The sequence below is a fragment of the Mesitornis unicolor genome, unplaced genomic scaffold (assembly GCF_000695765.1).
Source record: "Mesitornis unicolor isolate BGI_N332 unplaced genomic scaffold, ASM69576v1 scaffold52650, whole genome shotgun sequence".
NCBI lineage: Eukaryota > Metazoa > Chordata > Aves > Mesitornithiformes > Mesitornithidae > Mesitornis > Mesitornis unicolor.
In genome coordinates this window covers 187-16,097 of record NW_010161382.1, presented here as the reverse complement: position 1 = coordinate 16,097, position 15,911 = coordinate 187, and the positions used below count along the sequence as shown (strand labels likewise).

Sequence of the window (15,911 nt, the reverse complement as noted above, 5' to 3'; positions counted from 1 at the left end):
CTGCTGATGCTTTAATATCCTCCACTTGTAAATATGAGTCTGTAAGAATAAAATCACATTTTATTTAAGATTCAATTCAAAAATATGATTCAATACAAAGCAGAAAAGCCAATCTCCACAAAGTTTCCCTCCGCAGTGACTGAAATCAGTTTTTATATGAAAACTATGTATCCTGCAAGGCATTTAAGCACGAATAAAAGTCCTCTAACTGTACACAGGACTGAGTATTTTTTCTCTTGCATTACCTAATGTGCTTAAGAAAACCTAATTGCTTTGGTCAGTTCTAGACAAGTAAAATCAATGACAATTCTGTAAAACATGGGCGATCTGCAATGGGGAACCTGACACATCTGCGAACTGTTGCCTGTATTAGCACCAAAGAACTCCACAAAATTAATATAAAGTAGTATAATTTTACTTTTATATTCAGGTCACTTTTATATCCAGCATCGTTGAATCAGAGGGAAAAAAAAAATCCCCTTGATTCTTCTGTAAATGTATTCTGCTTGGAGAAGTGCCTGCATGAAACACACCGGGGAGCAGGAGTGCAAGCAGCCCACATCACCTTGCCCTTTGTTTAGATTGTCAGCTTTTCCTTTTGATCTTTCCTCGCAGTTGCAGAACCAAAAATTGATTTTCCCAGTTGAACTCCAATGGAAAAAGGACAATGTTTTATTTAAGGTCCTTCCCTCCTGCACATAAGCCTGTATCTTTCTTTATATACAAAAGAAACTGTCTTTTTGTTCTTTTAAAAAACTATCTGCAGGTGGGGAGCGTTCTCAGTGAACTGAGGGTGGTTTCATAACAAAAAAAGGAGGAGATGTGCTTAAAAATCCCAAATATTGGCCTCCTGCAGAGGAGCACACACTCCACGAACCTTCTGGGGTTACAGAAACTGAGCTTCAGGGAAGCAGCAGCCACACTCGACAGGTGTTTGCATGGACCTGTGCTACCAGCAATGATACACTGAATTCCTTGTTTATGTGCAATGAGAAAGCACAGCTTACACATTTAGATACAATATATTATTGGCTTCGTATGTAAGTATAACCATAATCTTAACAACCTAATTAAAAAAAAATAAATATTCCAGATTTACCTGTTACAGAACAAGAAAGAATATCTGTAAGTGAAGTTCAAACAATAATGCATTAAAGTTGTCATACAGCTATTTCCTGATTTCTACCCCTTTTCCTTGCTATTATGCTCACCCTTCCAGTGCTCTCCTGGGTCCTCAGGCTGACAGGTTCATTCTGGTCTAGGGCTGTTAGAGCAAGTCACCACCATCTGGAGTCCTTTCCTGGGAGAAATATGATGTTTGATGGCTTCTTCTTCCTCACTGTAGCATCCACATACATTCAAAATCTGCTCTTTTTACACTGCCCATGGTCATCCAAATTTACTATGTATAGTGCCTTTTATGCAGATTAAATACCAATTCTTTGGCCACCCTTGTTAATGCTAGAACTGTTTTATCTTGGTCACGGTCAGCACTTCTTTAACTGACCATTGGTGAGTTATTCATAGCTGTGGGATCTCCACACCCCATACCTGCACCCTGCTATAGCACACCCTGTGTCTTCACTTCCCAAAGTCTCTTATTATACCAGGGCTGTATTTCTCTATACTGCATCTTTGCAATACTCATACAAAAAAACCACAGCGGTCTCATACAAAGATAAACAGAAGTAAATCAAATTAGCCACAGATACCTGGTCAATTAGAAAAAGGCTGTTACAGCTGAACCAAGTAAATCGAAGTTGCAAGCAAGTCAAGAAAAATTATAAAGGAAATCAGACAAGCTTCAATCCTGAGTCTCTGCAAACTGTACAAAGCCTATGGCCAGTTGCTAGCAATAGCAATAACATATTACAGGGCTACAGAATCACAGTGAGAAGCACTTGATAGTAGAAAAGCTCCTGATTTTACTCATTTTTACTCATTTTACTAATAAAGCATAAATAAAACTAACAGAACAGCTGTGGAACTCTCAGATGCTGTGAGATTTGCCTGTGTCTCACTCAAGACTATCTAAAGATATAGCACATTTCAAGAACAATCTTGAGTCACCAGAGAAAGCCATGACTTCTAGAACAAAATACATTATATCCTATTTCATGCCTTCACATAATTCACAAAGATAAATTCTGTAACTTTGTAAGTTTTTAAGTTTCCCCATGCTCACAATGCAGTCAGTGACCCCTTCGACAACTTTCATCAGTGCTAATGCCATATCTCATCTTACCTGAATATAATAATCATTGAATGAGAAATACTGTGTGCTCTAATAGGCTAATTAGTATTAACTAGACATTTTGACCCACTGTATGACAAAACAAATTGAATTTAAATTATCTATTTATTCAATTGTAGTCACAACTTGCATTTCAGAATCAAGTGTTGATACTGGCAGAAAACAAAAAAGTGCCCTAACACCTACAGGTATTATCAGTACTCGTGGACTTCAAATTTCCTGTGTCATCTGCATAAATTCTTATGAAGTCCTTTAAGAAAGCTGAGCTTACAAACTGCCGAGCTGCTCCTGAAGCTGACAGGAAAGCTGAGGGCATACACCCTCACAAATGCCCACTTAGGAGCACCAGAACCTCCTGCCCATTGCAGGCTTCCCAGGGCTTCCCTCGACTGCTCCAGTCTTTCTGGTCTCTTTTTTAATGTGAACTTGGAAATGCTTACACAGCTTTGCCGAAGCATTTCATCTGAATCAATTCAGCATTTGATTTACCACATCTGATTTTATTCAGTACAGTTTTCTGGAGAGCATATCAAATTCTGCATAATTATGACTGAACAGTCTGTAGTGAGGCCAACCAGTGATGAGTTTAAATCCAAGGAATACAAACTGTGATTCTGCTTAAGATACACAATTACCTTTTTAGAACTTGCAAAGTGGAGGGAGGATATTTAAGACAAACAAATTTTAGTATCCAATAAGGCACTTTTTAGTTGGTTAAGAGCACTACATACACTTACACACAGTAGGCACATGGCACGATTGTCAACTATTAGTAGTGCTGAACTGGTTATTTAGAAGCCTACCTGTCTTCCTCACACAACAGCCTGTCCTGGTCACACCTCTCATCATCCTTCGAAGGAATACAAACATCCAACTCAGTTTTAATAGCTTAGCATTCACATCTCAGCTCCAATCATCACCTTAGCAGCACAGATACAACTACATACTTCACAGTTAGCCTTCATGTTTTTCGGGTTTGTTAAAATTAAAGTAGCTTAGGAAAAAATGAGTGAACAAGCAATAGAGAGGCTTTAACTTCTGGTTTGGCAGTCAGCATTTACAGGGAAAGATGCATCTCAATCTGATGTTCAGATCAGCAAAGCTGTTTCATTTCGGCTTGCTGCAAGATGAGCTCTGTGGGGACCTTGCAGGTAGGAATTATGCTTGGAGCTTGAATTCTACATATTTTAATAAAATTGCACAGTATCAACATTGCAATGAGCAAGCAGTCGCATCAAACTGTGGGATTTGCAGCTTTCTCAATTACTTACATATAAAGGGAATTTTTCCTGAGCAAAAATGTAAAATTGGGATAAAGCTCAACTGTGTTTGCAAAGAACAGTAATGTGCAGCTGATTTAAGTGTTTTGAACCCGTGCTGAACCCATAAAGGGACTGACATAACAGGTGAGCAAGCACATCCCAAATGTTCACATTCTTTATGCACGGTGCCATTCAGCAACTTCTCAGCTTCAGATGAGCAGGAATTTGAGTTAAATCTGTGCAGAATTTGTCAGTACCATCCCAATGGCTCCTTCTATGAATCCTCAAAGGCAGAAGTGCTCTCTGACATTCCAACAACTGCTAAGAACTGGTTCATATTTCATTCACTTAGGGTCAGAAAGTTGCTGCACCGCATTGGAAAACCCACTTCTGCACAGTCTCTTAATTGTGTCTGCCTGGTTTACAAATAAGAGGAGGTAACTGCTGAAAAGAATGTTACAGTAGATCAGTACTTTGCAGAAAACAGTCCCAGATTTTATTGAAGTGTCGGTCAAAGAATAGGGCGATTTTTCTTTAAAAGGCAGAATTTGTGTGTGTGTGTTTTGTTCATGCTTCTGCCACCTCTTGCACTCCAAGCTTTGAGGTCAAGTTCAGAACTTGTATTTGAGGCAGTATAAATGACCTCTGTGTAAATAATGGTCACAGTTAAATCCCAGAAAGTCTCTTGCATAATTTACTGATAAGATGCAAAGGAAGAGGGATCTACATAGCTAAAACAATTCATAGAGAGACAAGAGAGCAGATAATTAACACTGCCCTACCTGCTGTTAATTGCATTCCTTTCTGCACAGCTGACAAGTATCACATCAAGTAACTTCAGCAATGTGCAACTCCTGCTAAATTACCTCTGAACCTTAGCCCTTAAAAATCTCTTTCTAGTATTTAAGTTGACTGGTTTATTTTGTTACTTCGCCAGCCTACAGTTTTCTGAAGGAATACTTACTACAGTCTATGGAAATGTGCACATATCACTACTTACAGGATACTCAACATCAAAAGTAGCCATAAATCAGAGCCCATAACATTAAAATTGTGAAAACAGACATAAAGCTGAATAAACTCAAAAGACACAGGAATCTCATTTTGGAAATAGACAACATGAAATATGAAAATACATGTAATTTTTTCATCTTAAAATTGTATAGAAAAGCATCTTTAAGCATCTAACATCTCTTAGGGATCAAATAAATAACTACTATCTGCATTCTGCACTTCAAATAGGGATGTCACTCAAAAGATAAAAATAAGCAAGTTATTTATAGCACCTGCTAATCACCACATTTAAACGGCAGATTACTTTGTGGCACGAGACACAGGCCTGTATTTATAGGGGAAAACTTTTATATGAATGGTGTTTCCTAAGATAGTTAAATTTGCAGTAATCAGTCTCAAGTCTCCCTTGTTTCACTGTTACCCCAACAAATCCAAAACGAAAGCTGTATTGTACTGAAGGTAAGGTATGGAACGGCCAATAGGAAAATCAGCAACAGTGAGCATTTAATGAGCTAAACCAAAAACTTGTGTAAAAGATTTCTCTGTGGTAACAAGAACAAGAGGGGGTGTTGGACATGCAGACACAGTATCAGGATTATTATGGCAATAATCTTCAGTGGAGCACAATACTCACACAATAAGATTAAGAGAGCTACTACTAAAATACCCAGGTGAAGAACTGGAGGAATAGAGGGATAAGACTTGGCGGGGAGTAATGAGCAGCACAGCGCAGTGGTGAACACTTCCCAGCCTTCATATTATTAACTATTTATACAGTAAACTTTCCATGGCTGCCTTTCTTTCCTCTTTCTGCAAAAATCCTGGGGCTGTTCTTAAGCATTTGGAACAATAAATATATTTAAGATTTATAGCCTAAAGTTTGGCCCTATTTATCTTACTCAGGTAAGCAGCCCAACTAAGCCCAGGGGAGGTGCAAGAAAAATGTTCTCCTTCATAATGATGGAAGAAACAGCAGCTGACTTTAACTACAGGACAGGGTTGAGTATACCACGTATAGGTAAGACTGTCAACTGCAGATTCCTCTTAACAAAACAAAAATCACTGAAAATAGGAGTATAGCAAACTTCTGGAACCCACCTGAACATGATTCTCACTACGTGTTTTTTGTACATTCTCAAGGGTTAGAGACCCATTTAAAATATACCGTGATACAGGAAGTCAGGTAATATCTCCCAATTGAATCCAGCAGGCTTACAAAGACACATTTCATATTCATAAGTGTGTTAGAATATTTTAATTTTCTTAAACTGCAAATATTTGAAGAAATGTAGATAAACATATTTTAAATTCACAGCACTTTCTCAAATATGAAGTAGCAGATTAACGAAATGTCAGAACATTCTTAGCTTCAAAAACTGCCCTACCATTTTAGACAGAGATTATCTACCAAAAAATAATGATCACAACCCCTCCTAATCATACTTCTCAATTGCTGATGTATTCGGAATATCAGCTTGTAAATTGCTTATGTCTTTACAGATAAAACAAGCCCTTCTAAGTCATACTCACCTTTGCAAAATACCGGTTAAGATTATTTCATAGACAGGAAGATGCTGAGGGAGGAAAAGAGGGGAAGGGAATCACGGTATGGAGTTGTGTGCTGTGTGTTCTCTGAGCTTCATACTCCAGAAAGACAAAGGGTAAAACAAATTTAACAGAAACAATTGACAGATTAAAAAAAAGCAACATCCTCAATTGAATTATAAACAGAAAGTCTTCTCTAAGTCTTCCTGCTATGCCCTGCATCACCTGGGGACACTAGTGGAGATCAGGGAAACTGTGACAGTATCAAAGTAGGGCAACACTCAACCAAAGAAATGGTAGAAGATGGAGAAATAATTCAGAATTCAGTTGAAGAAAAGCAGCTGAATAAGAGCTGTTTTGTTCAGCATAAGTTAAACTACTGATTTCAAGGAATGTATCAATACTCAAAGCTTCACTGTTTGTATAGTTTCCCAGTTGTCCTCCCTAAATCAAGCCCAGCTCCTCCTGTTCTTTAACATGGGACTTGACTACAACCCAAGAGGTCTCTACATACACCCAGGAGCAATGAGGGGGTAACCAGAGCCAATGTCATATTTCCCCCCTTTGCAGGTGAAACTGCAGCTTCAAATAACACCAGTTTCAGGGATAAAAATGTTCACTGTATGGAGGAGAGAACAGATTACATATTTCTTTGAAGAAACTGCCACCAGACTACTCGCCGCACAGAAGATTTTTGCTAGTAAGGGCCTAACAGACACTACAAAAAGGGGCTGTCATCGTTCTGCTCTTAGATTTTCTACTAATTTAGTTTAACATGATTTTGCCACTCATACTCCCATGAAAAAGTTTAAAATAACGCCCCCACACATCACATTTTTCAGACACAAATGTCAGTTATGTTTCTGACACCCTTACACATGGGCTTACACATTGACAGGCCCATCACATAGAAGACGCAGGACCAGACCCATCAATCTGAGAGGCGTTGTTGTCTTGCCTCAAGCTTCTAAATAATAAACACTATTTCCAAATTAATACCTAAAACAAGTCTCCTGCTGAGAGTTTACACCATGTACAGGCAAAAAAGTGCAATTCTTCTGATCACAGTCACCCCCCAAAGATTGTGCCACCAATGCAGCCATAGTAATGAGGCCCAGGGAGGAAAAACTACAGCCTGCCAGCTGAGAGTCTGATCTTTTCCACTACTAAATCCACTACTTGTGCTATTTGTTACCAAAACTGTGCTAAGCTGGAGTAATTATCAACACACAAGTGTCTTTCAGATAAATAAATACATCAGGCTTCACAGGAAGCAAGAGAAAAATTCTCAAGTAGAAGTATCACACGGTTTCTGGATAATAACCACTATTTTATACCTTGTCTCATATAGTTTGTTAAAATACGAGTGTTCACTAAATGCTTGGTCAAACCAGATGGTATTTCTTTCAACAATGCCATAGTTCATATCAAATGAAAAATTAGGATTCAGTTCTGCCTTGAAGCCTCAAAAAACAACACAACTCAGTCATCTTCCATCAGGAGCGGACGCTCCCAAAAGAGGATACACTGTGGTAATTCAGATAAAAACAGCTATTAATACAGGTGATCTGGAATTAAATTACTATTTAGGGTCACAGGTGGATTTTTACAGTAGGGTTTCACAAATTAAAACCAAATTAAATTCTTTATCATATATATTCCAATGCAAGCCAGGAAAAAAGAAACAGAAAAGAAAGAAATCCAGTTTCAGTAATCAACCCCCAAATATTTAGAAGCAGATGGGCATCCAGAGTGCAGAAGGTGTGATTTCTCTCCTTTGCACAGCTGCTAGGACTGCAGAGACAACAACGTTGTTTAGTGTTTGATACCATATACATAAAGTGTGTCTAATGGTTCTGATTTTGTGCATTAAAAAAATGAAAATTTCATGCAGCTGCTTCTCAATTATGCATCTGGTTATTGTTCTGCAGCTGCAAAACTACCTTGAAGAACTATAAAATACGGTGTGATTAGCCTGGAATAAATACCAGCATCTTGTACCTTCCTTGTGAAACATGGCATTTTTTACCACCTGTTAAAATTCCTGAATCAAGACCCACAGCTTCTGTCACTTCCTGCTTTTATAAAGAAAAATCCACTGATAAACGTAATCCACCTGAAATTTGTAAATGACCGCTTTCTGCGGCACACATTAAATATAAAATTCAGGATCCCATTCCTAGAGTATTTTTTGCCTTTGTGTTGTTCCTTCCAAGTAGCTATTTTGGTAATTTGATCAGAAATCCAACACAGAGAACAATAAGTCAGCACAACATTAGTGTCAAACATCTGAAATGAGATTTTGATTTGTTAGCCCCCTAGCCATTACTCATATTACTATAAATCCATTGAATATGAAGACATTTGGTGACGAAGAATGGTTATAAAATATCCAACGATTGTAAGCAGCCTCAAGCCTGCATTGACTGACTTACACTCAGCATGCAATTTTCTAACCAAAGGAATGGATAAGAAAAAACAAAACAGATTTGTTTTTCAAAACGACACATTTGAAATTAACTGTTTCTGAAATTCCTCATGAGACGGAGGGTCCTTCGAAGAATTTCCATATCTAAAATATTAAAAAAAGCAACAATTTGTAAACTAACTCGAAGCGGAAAGGCTCAACTTGAAACAACACAATACCCAGGGGTAAGCTCTGACCAAATCTTTTATTAATTTTGTTTCAGAAATAATCAAGCTCAACATCACAGTTAGGCAAGCTGGAATTTGATCTGCCTGCTTTTCTGGCTTGTAGGATGCAACACATGTGGCCATTACCAACAAATGTGAGGACTCCTAGACAGCTGCCTGCTTTTCACACAGACGCCAAGGGCTTATGAGGAAAAATGCTGCTAAGCTGAAGAGGAGGAACAAGGATGCAGTAAAGCTGAGACAGAGACCCCTTGCAGGGTTTACCAAGGGTAGCACACTACTTAAATACTGCTGTGCTTTAAATTTGGCCACTTCTCAGCAGCCTCTGTGAAATAAAGTTTCTTAGCACAAAAGCCAGAGGAAGGAGGGGAGCAAGGTGGATTTACAAGCAGGGATTACAAGATTCAAACCCAACCAAACCAAGCACATACACAGAGAGGAGAAAGCAGGAGTATTTTAGGGCTCACGTCCAGGCTGAAAGGTCCTGCTGCACAGCAGTGAGAACAGGCATCGTGCATTAAATCCTCAAATAGAAACCCTAATTCTACCTTAATTGGGCCTTTATGTGGTTTGGCTTCCAAGACAGATTAAGTTAAAGCACCTAAAAGCAATCTGAGAGCACATGAAGAACGTCCACAATAAGAGTTACTAAGGAACAGGTACCACACTCCAGCTTTGCACTAGAGCTCTATCACAGCAAATTCGCCAAGACTGGCTAACAAAATCCTTCATAAAGCAGGTTTCGGTGAACACGACCCTTTAACACTTTTCTAACTCCTCTGATTTTCCACGACTGATTTTTTTCATCCAGCAGATGGGGTAAATAAATTGGATCACCAACATATTGCTTACTAAGCCTCCCATAAAGAATTACTTTAAATAACAGTAAAATACAAGGCATTGCCTTCATAACTTTTACTCCAGTTTCTTATTTTCATCGTTTTCAGACATGGCACAACAATTTGGAACACTTTTCCAAAAATCAGACCATTTTAAAGTGGACAAATACAGAAAAAAATTATACAAACTGTTAGCAATCATTATTTGTTTTCTGACTATGTACAGAAACATTAATTTCTATGACCACTATGTCAAGTAAATAGTACAAAGCTCTTCAACAAGGAAAAAAAACCAACCAAAAAACCCACTACACACACAAAGAAACAGTAGCTTTGAGCAGTATACAACGGCTAAATATTTGTTGGAAGTAGTGTGAGATATAACTGACTGTTTAGCACAAAAAGGAAGAGGCTCTTCTCAATTAGAACTTGTAAGGCAGAAAACCACATTAGGAAGAAACAAGAGAAAATGAGGAAAGAATAGGAAATTGGACATGAGTAAGAGACTAAAACCACAGACTATGGCAAATTTTGGGGAGCTTTAAATGGATGCATTCAAGAGGTGCCTGTGAAAACTGGGACTAACAGAGTATTAACAGGTTTTTCCTATTATTGAGAAGTTGCAGGAATATGCAGATTCCCTCTGGTCTTAGATTTCGCCACTCAGACAAGGGAAAAATCCATTAACTGAAAACCTGCTAAACGAAACAGAGAAATCCTCACGCTCCATAACGCTGAATGTGGCCCAAAGGCAGCTCATCCAACCACCAGATTTCTATTCGCTTTAAAAGGTTGCTTTCTAAATACTTACCCATTTGAGAATAGAATCATATTAGTCAATAACTTAGAGCATTATTTTGCCAGAAAGGATAGCTTCAGAAAGCTATAATTTAAGTATAAAAAACTTTAATATAAGCTGTCAGAGAAAATAAGAGGACTTATGGGAGAGCTGTTCCTTAACAGTGAGCAAGTTCTTTGCGTGCGGCTCCATGGAAGACTATTTCAGCAACGCGTAATTTTTCAACATATGCAGAGAAGCATAATCCAAGGGGCTCTAAAAAAATAACCAGTTCTAACCACTAAATACATGGGCTTTTTTGAGAAACATCTCATTATGCACAGGTGAAAAGTGATTACTGCGCATGGAAAGAAACATGGAAATCACAGAAATGTTGAAGGAGGCAATTCCTCTCCTATTTATCCTGATAGAAAGAAGAAGAAAGGGGATTAAATCATGTAAGCAAAGCACAGGACCACACTACAGGGTCATAGACTCCTTTAGGTTGGAAAAGGCCTTTAAGATCATCAAGTCCAAACATTAACAAAACATTAGTAAAAAAAGATCAGCAAAGTAGCCAACAAAATCAAAGACTGAGGAGTAAATTAAGTTACTTAAATACAACAACAGAGGGATGGTCTGTACAGGATACTCATAGAAAAGCTCTTCCTGCTATAACAGAAAAGAACATAAATTTGCATTTCTAACATCCTCAGAAACATGAGGTTCCTCTAACATTGCAGCCTTCCCTCTAAATTAAGCATAGCCAAGTGAAAAAACCCAGCAGGCTGAGCTAGGAAGGAGACTGATGATCACATGAATGAGAATTCTTTCAATATTCTAAAAAATGTTGAATAATAGGTGACAGGTAAATGACCTCTTGGAAAGAGGCTTCAATAAACCTCCTGTTCTTTATAAAATACATGTTTACCTCTCCAGTCTGATGTAAAAAGCATGCCTTTAGTCCAAAGCTGAATTTTATGAGTTTCCTCATGCATAAGGCAATAGAAATAGGATATGCAGAAACTATTTCATTATACATTTTTTTTAAAGAAGAGTGAATAAAAGCCTTGGATTCAATTCCATTGCATTTCTCTGGGACAGAGAGTGAATACTGCACCTGACTGATTCCTAAATGTAATGAAACACTCGAAGTGGCAATGGGCAGCACTCTATTGCTTTTGTTAAAAATCAGGAGAAGGAACACCAAGCTCTCAGCATCCACTTAGGATTGCCAGCATTTTCAACCACCTCTGGAAGTTCTCTACTGATTCAAAAAGCCAACTGACAGGACACAGCAATACCCTCCAGCATCATTATAATCCATCAGCTTTGTCTACCTACCAGTTTAAAGCGATGATTCCCTTAATAACCTCTCCATCAGGCAGAACATAAGGAGCAGCACAGGAGTTGAAGCAGACTTAAGGGCCTCTGGTGGGGAAGGCCAGAGCAAATGATGGACCCTGATGAAATGCACAGCCCATCTGCCCAACAGAAGCAATGAAAATGGGTACAACCAAATAGTCTGGGTATAAGGATGATATATATTTTTATATATATTATATATATAAGGATTTTTTCCTTATGTTGGTACTACAGGATGAGGAAGAGAAACACCAAGAAAGGAAATGCCTTCTCTAGCTAAACAAGCCCTTAACGAACCACCACAGTAAGTGAGAAGTGGATCAGAAGACTTGTGAGTTAATGCAGGAACAGCCAGACGATCTGACATTGCAGATAAAACCTCAGCTCCCAAATAATTCACTTTGTTCTGCTAAATACCTGCACTAGAACCGTAAGAACCTGTTTACAGGTTGTGTTTCTTCAGATGGCAGATCAAGCGATGCCGTACTGTTGTAGCAAAACGCGACGACGTCTTTTTGTTCCCTCTCTTGAAAATCTATGAATTTTAAGATGAAACACAAAACCGCCTGTGACTGCATTTTTTGGCATTCTGTAAACACTGCCTTCTCTACAAGAGTCACACCTGAAAATTGTTTAGCACATGGAAGGCAACGAATTCCTTGGGGCCTAATTCTGCATTCCTTATTGTGTACAAGTTCTTCTGAAGTCAATATTAGTGATGTCATTTTAATTTTCTTCACATCTGCCATTCTTATCTTAGGAGGAAAAAAAACCAGTCCTTTAAGTCCATTAAAAACTCCTTGTAGACTGCGTTTTGTGCTGTTGGTAAGTTTTGAACATCTTCCTGAGAAAATTAATATTCAGTGGACGTGTTAATAAAAGTAGAGAGAGCAAAAGAGGAAAGGAGCAAACTGTAACAAAACTGCTGATACAGAATAAAGGCAAACCCTTAAAGAACACATGCGTTAACACCTTCCTGACAAGTGAGGACAGCAGCAAAAATCATCTAATCCCATCTCCTTCCACTGCAACAACAGGAAACAACAGCAGCAAAATCGGTGAGCACAGGAACTGCAGCAGCACTGGGCTGTGTCAAACACGTGTCTGGTGAAAACGTGAAGTCAACTTGGGAATACCAGACCTCACAGACTTCCATGTCGGGAATTTCCATCCCTTTATCACACACTCAGATCCACGTGAGTGATGTAACACTGTAAGATTAGCAAAGGAAAATTATTGTTTCTCCTGGATTCATGAGCACAGGCCTATGAAAGAAACTTCCTTCCACAATATTGAGGCTTTGACTTTCAAGTTTTAAGAACTTTATTCTGTTTTTACCTTAAAAATACATTGGCAAGCATTCTTTCTGGTTTGCAGAAGAGAAAGTTAGGGACAGCTGCAGTGCGACGTGCAGTACCTAAACCACCAGATTTTTGATCAGGACTTGGCAGGGGTGGTTGGCCTCTCCTTCACCACTTTTTACCACAGAATGCCTATCAAGAACATCTCAGAGATGTCTCCAGTGGTTGTTTTATTTTATGCCTCCCTTAAACTGAAGTTTTTTGGTTTGCTCATAGCTTTGTCCTTTATATGGTTGCATATTCAGAAGCCAGCAGCCCGTATCAAAGTATGTGGATAAAGCTGAGATACTACTGGTCTGAAGGGTCATAAAGAAGATAAATCTGGTGAAATTTTGGAACAACATTGACCACTGTAGCAGAATTCGTGTTCTTGATGCTTACTTTTCAAAGTGCACATTAGAAGTACAACAACAGCGCACTATCAGAATGATTACGAGGATGCTGTTAATTACTTAGTGGACCAATGGAGTGTCAATCATTTCAGCATAAAATAACTTCCACACTGTAAGCCACAATTCTTTAACACCCAGAAATGCAGCATGGCTGAATGCAGTTACATAAAATGAAGAAAGGTACAAATGACTTACAATTTTTGAAGTGTTACCAAGCTAACCCAGTTAAAACAAATACAATTTACCCAATAGTTTCATTAGCAAATAATTTTTGGTTTTAGATTTTGCTTTTTATTACTTAAACTTCAACAGGTTGTTCTTTTATAGACAAATACTTCTAGCAAGCAAGCTACAGAGGTTATTTAAAATAAATCTGGCATCATAAAACAGAAGAGGTTCACTGCCTTTAACAGAGTAATTTATTTCTCTGAATAGTCATAGAGATTGAGAATAGTAATAGTTATTGGATAGATCAATCCATTTATGAGCTCAATCATGAACAGGCTTTAAGTGCTGTAGGACTGGTGAAAAACCTGCCACAGCTTCAGTTCGCATTTCGTGATTTTCTCAGACATAAGGAAACCCAACAACTTTTGAGCTTTGCTCTGTGTCAGCATTTGTCACTTTGCACTGCCAAATGACCTCAAGAGTTGCATTTAAGGTTTTTGTTTCCAATGTATTTTCAAATATACCTTTTGCCATAAGAAGGCTTTGATTACTGAAAAATGTATCACCTTAATAAAGTTACAGAGATTTAGCAAGCGATGATGCTAAACCTATTCAGCTACTTGAGGTCTGATGAGATCTTTGATATGAGTAAGTTGTGTTAATTTACTTTCCACCATGCAAAACTGAAATGCATTTCTCTAAGTGGCTTGTGCATTATGTAAATCATAAAAACCTTCCTGTTATTACACAATTAGACTACAATAATGTCTGTTCACTGGCATTTTGATGTATGATATGCTAATATTAACAGAAGCTAAATGAAAAGAGGCAAACTATGCAAACTATTATTAACTAAAAGTAGCAAACTTCTTTTAGAGGTGACAAACATACTTCAATGCATTTCCTTTGGAGAGGAAAGGTATTGCAAAAACTCCTATCTGACTCACATGATCATCTTATACTCACCACACTAAAATGAGGATGTTGTCAGGGAACCAAAACGCGGCTCCAGAAGCACGGGGTCTCCTCTCCCAGCCACCGTTAAGTCCTTTTGTGTTGGTAGAGAACTCAACTCACCTCTTCTGTTCTCTCCATATGGACATGTGTGAACAAATATACATGTATACAATTCTCTCATACATATTTTATTTCTTCATAGACTCATAGAAAAGCTGAGGTTGCAATTTGAGCTCAAACCAAACCCAGCAACTCAAAGCAGGGTCAGCTGAAGTGGACTGTCTCCAACTGGGGTCTGTAGAGTTTAAAATGGAGAGATCACAACTTTTCCTTCCTTTGCTTTTTAAGACAGCAAATTTTGGTTTGAAAATCACTTTTTACCCAATTTCACTTATGTCAGCTCCTTCAATTACATCAAGTATGCAACAACAAATAGTTTTCCTCAGCAACCATTCATGATGTTATTTTGAATTATTCAAAATTACATCAATAATGTTAATTAAAGACTTTGTGTTACACGTTGCATACAGAACACTTTTGAAATAAAGTTCTGAAGAAACATTGCCATCATACACTGTTGTTCACACATGAAATTAAGCATACATTTATGGTCTGAATAACGTATCAAACCTTTGCAATAAGCATCAATTTGAAGATTGTGTACAACTTATTAGAAAGCTATTTATTTTGTAAATAAAGCAATGTCTTTTCCAGATCGCTATCTGGTGAAGCAGATTCCACCCATTACCAGTCAACTTACTCAGTCTCTGAGCAGCCTCCAGGGCATCATTTGCAGAATCAGCTACAAAGAATCTCTGAACTGTAACCCCATGGTCTGCCATTAGTTTTTTGCTTTGGTACTCCTGCAGGTTCAGCCATCGTCTGGGGGTTAATTGAACAGCCTAGAAAAACGAGAGGGGAAAATAACATAATGCTCATTAAGAACAGCTCATGAGACAGCCAAGTGAGCTCCTCCGCCTTAGGGTTATCTCAAACTAGCAGTTAAACAATGCTGTTTCAGAGAAAAGCTAAAATACCTATTGATTTACCTAAGTGCCTTTTCTTACCATTTGTGCAACCAAAGTACTCTGGAAGCTACAGATTTATATGTTTTAAGCTACATGAGGCTCACTGGGTGGTCTTGGCTAGACAAAATGTCTTGCATTTAATATCAACACAGATTGGCAAACTTGGCTTGCACTCTAAAGTCTATTCATGTTTTTATGTCCTGTGCTACAAAAGTATCAACAGACTGTTAGCTTAAAACAAATTCATTGTTTCATATTAAATATCCTTATTTATGCTAAATTTTATAATATTT

The 15,911-nt window shown here is 38.1% G+C and overlaps 1 protein-coding gene across 1 annotated transcript in view; it reads right to left on the bottom strand.

Annotated features, from left to right (window-relative positions):
- SUCLG2 (succinate-CoA ligase, GDP-forming, beta subunit) overlaps positions 1 to 15,492 on the bottom strand; it is a gene marked incomplete at both ends in the record, with an annotated part of 47,748 nt that extends 32,256 nt beyond the window's left edge. The window contains one exon of the mRNA XM_010192595.1: positions 15,351 to 15,492. Within this exon, the coding sequence (XP_010190897.1) occupies positions 15,351 to 15,492 (142 nt within the window). The remainder of the gene's footprint in view (positions 1 to 15,350) is intronic.
- Positions 15,493 to 15,911: the final 419 nt, after the last annotated feature.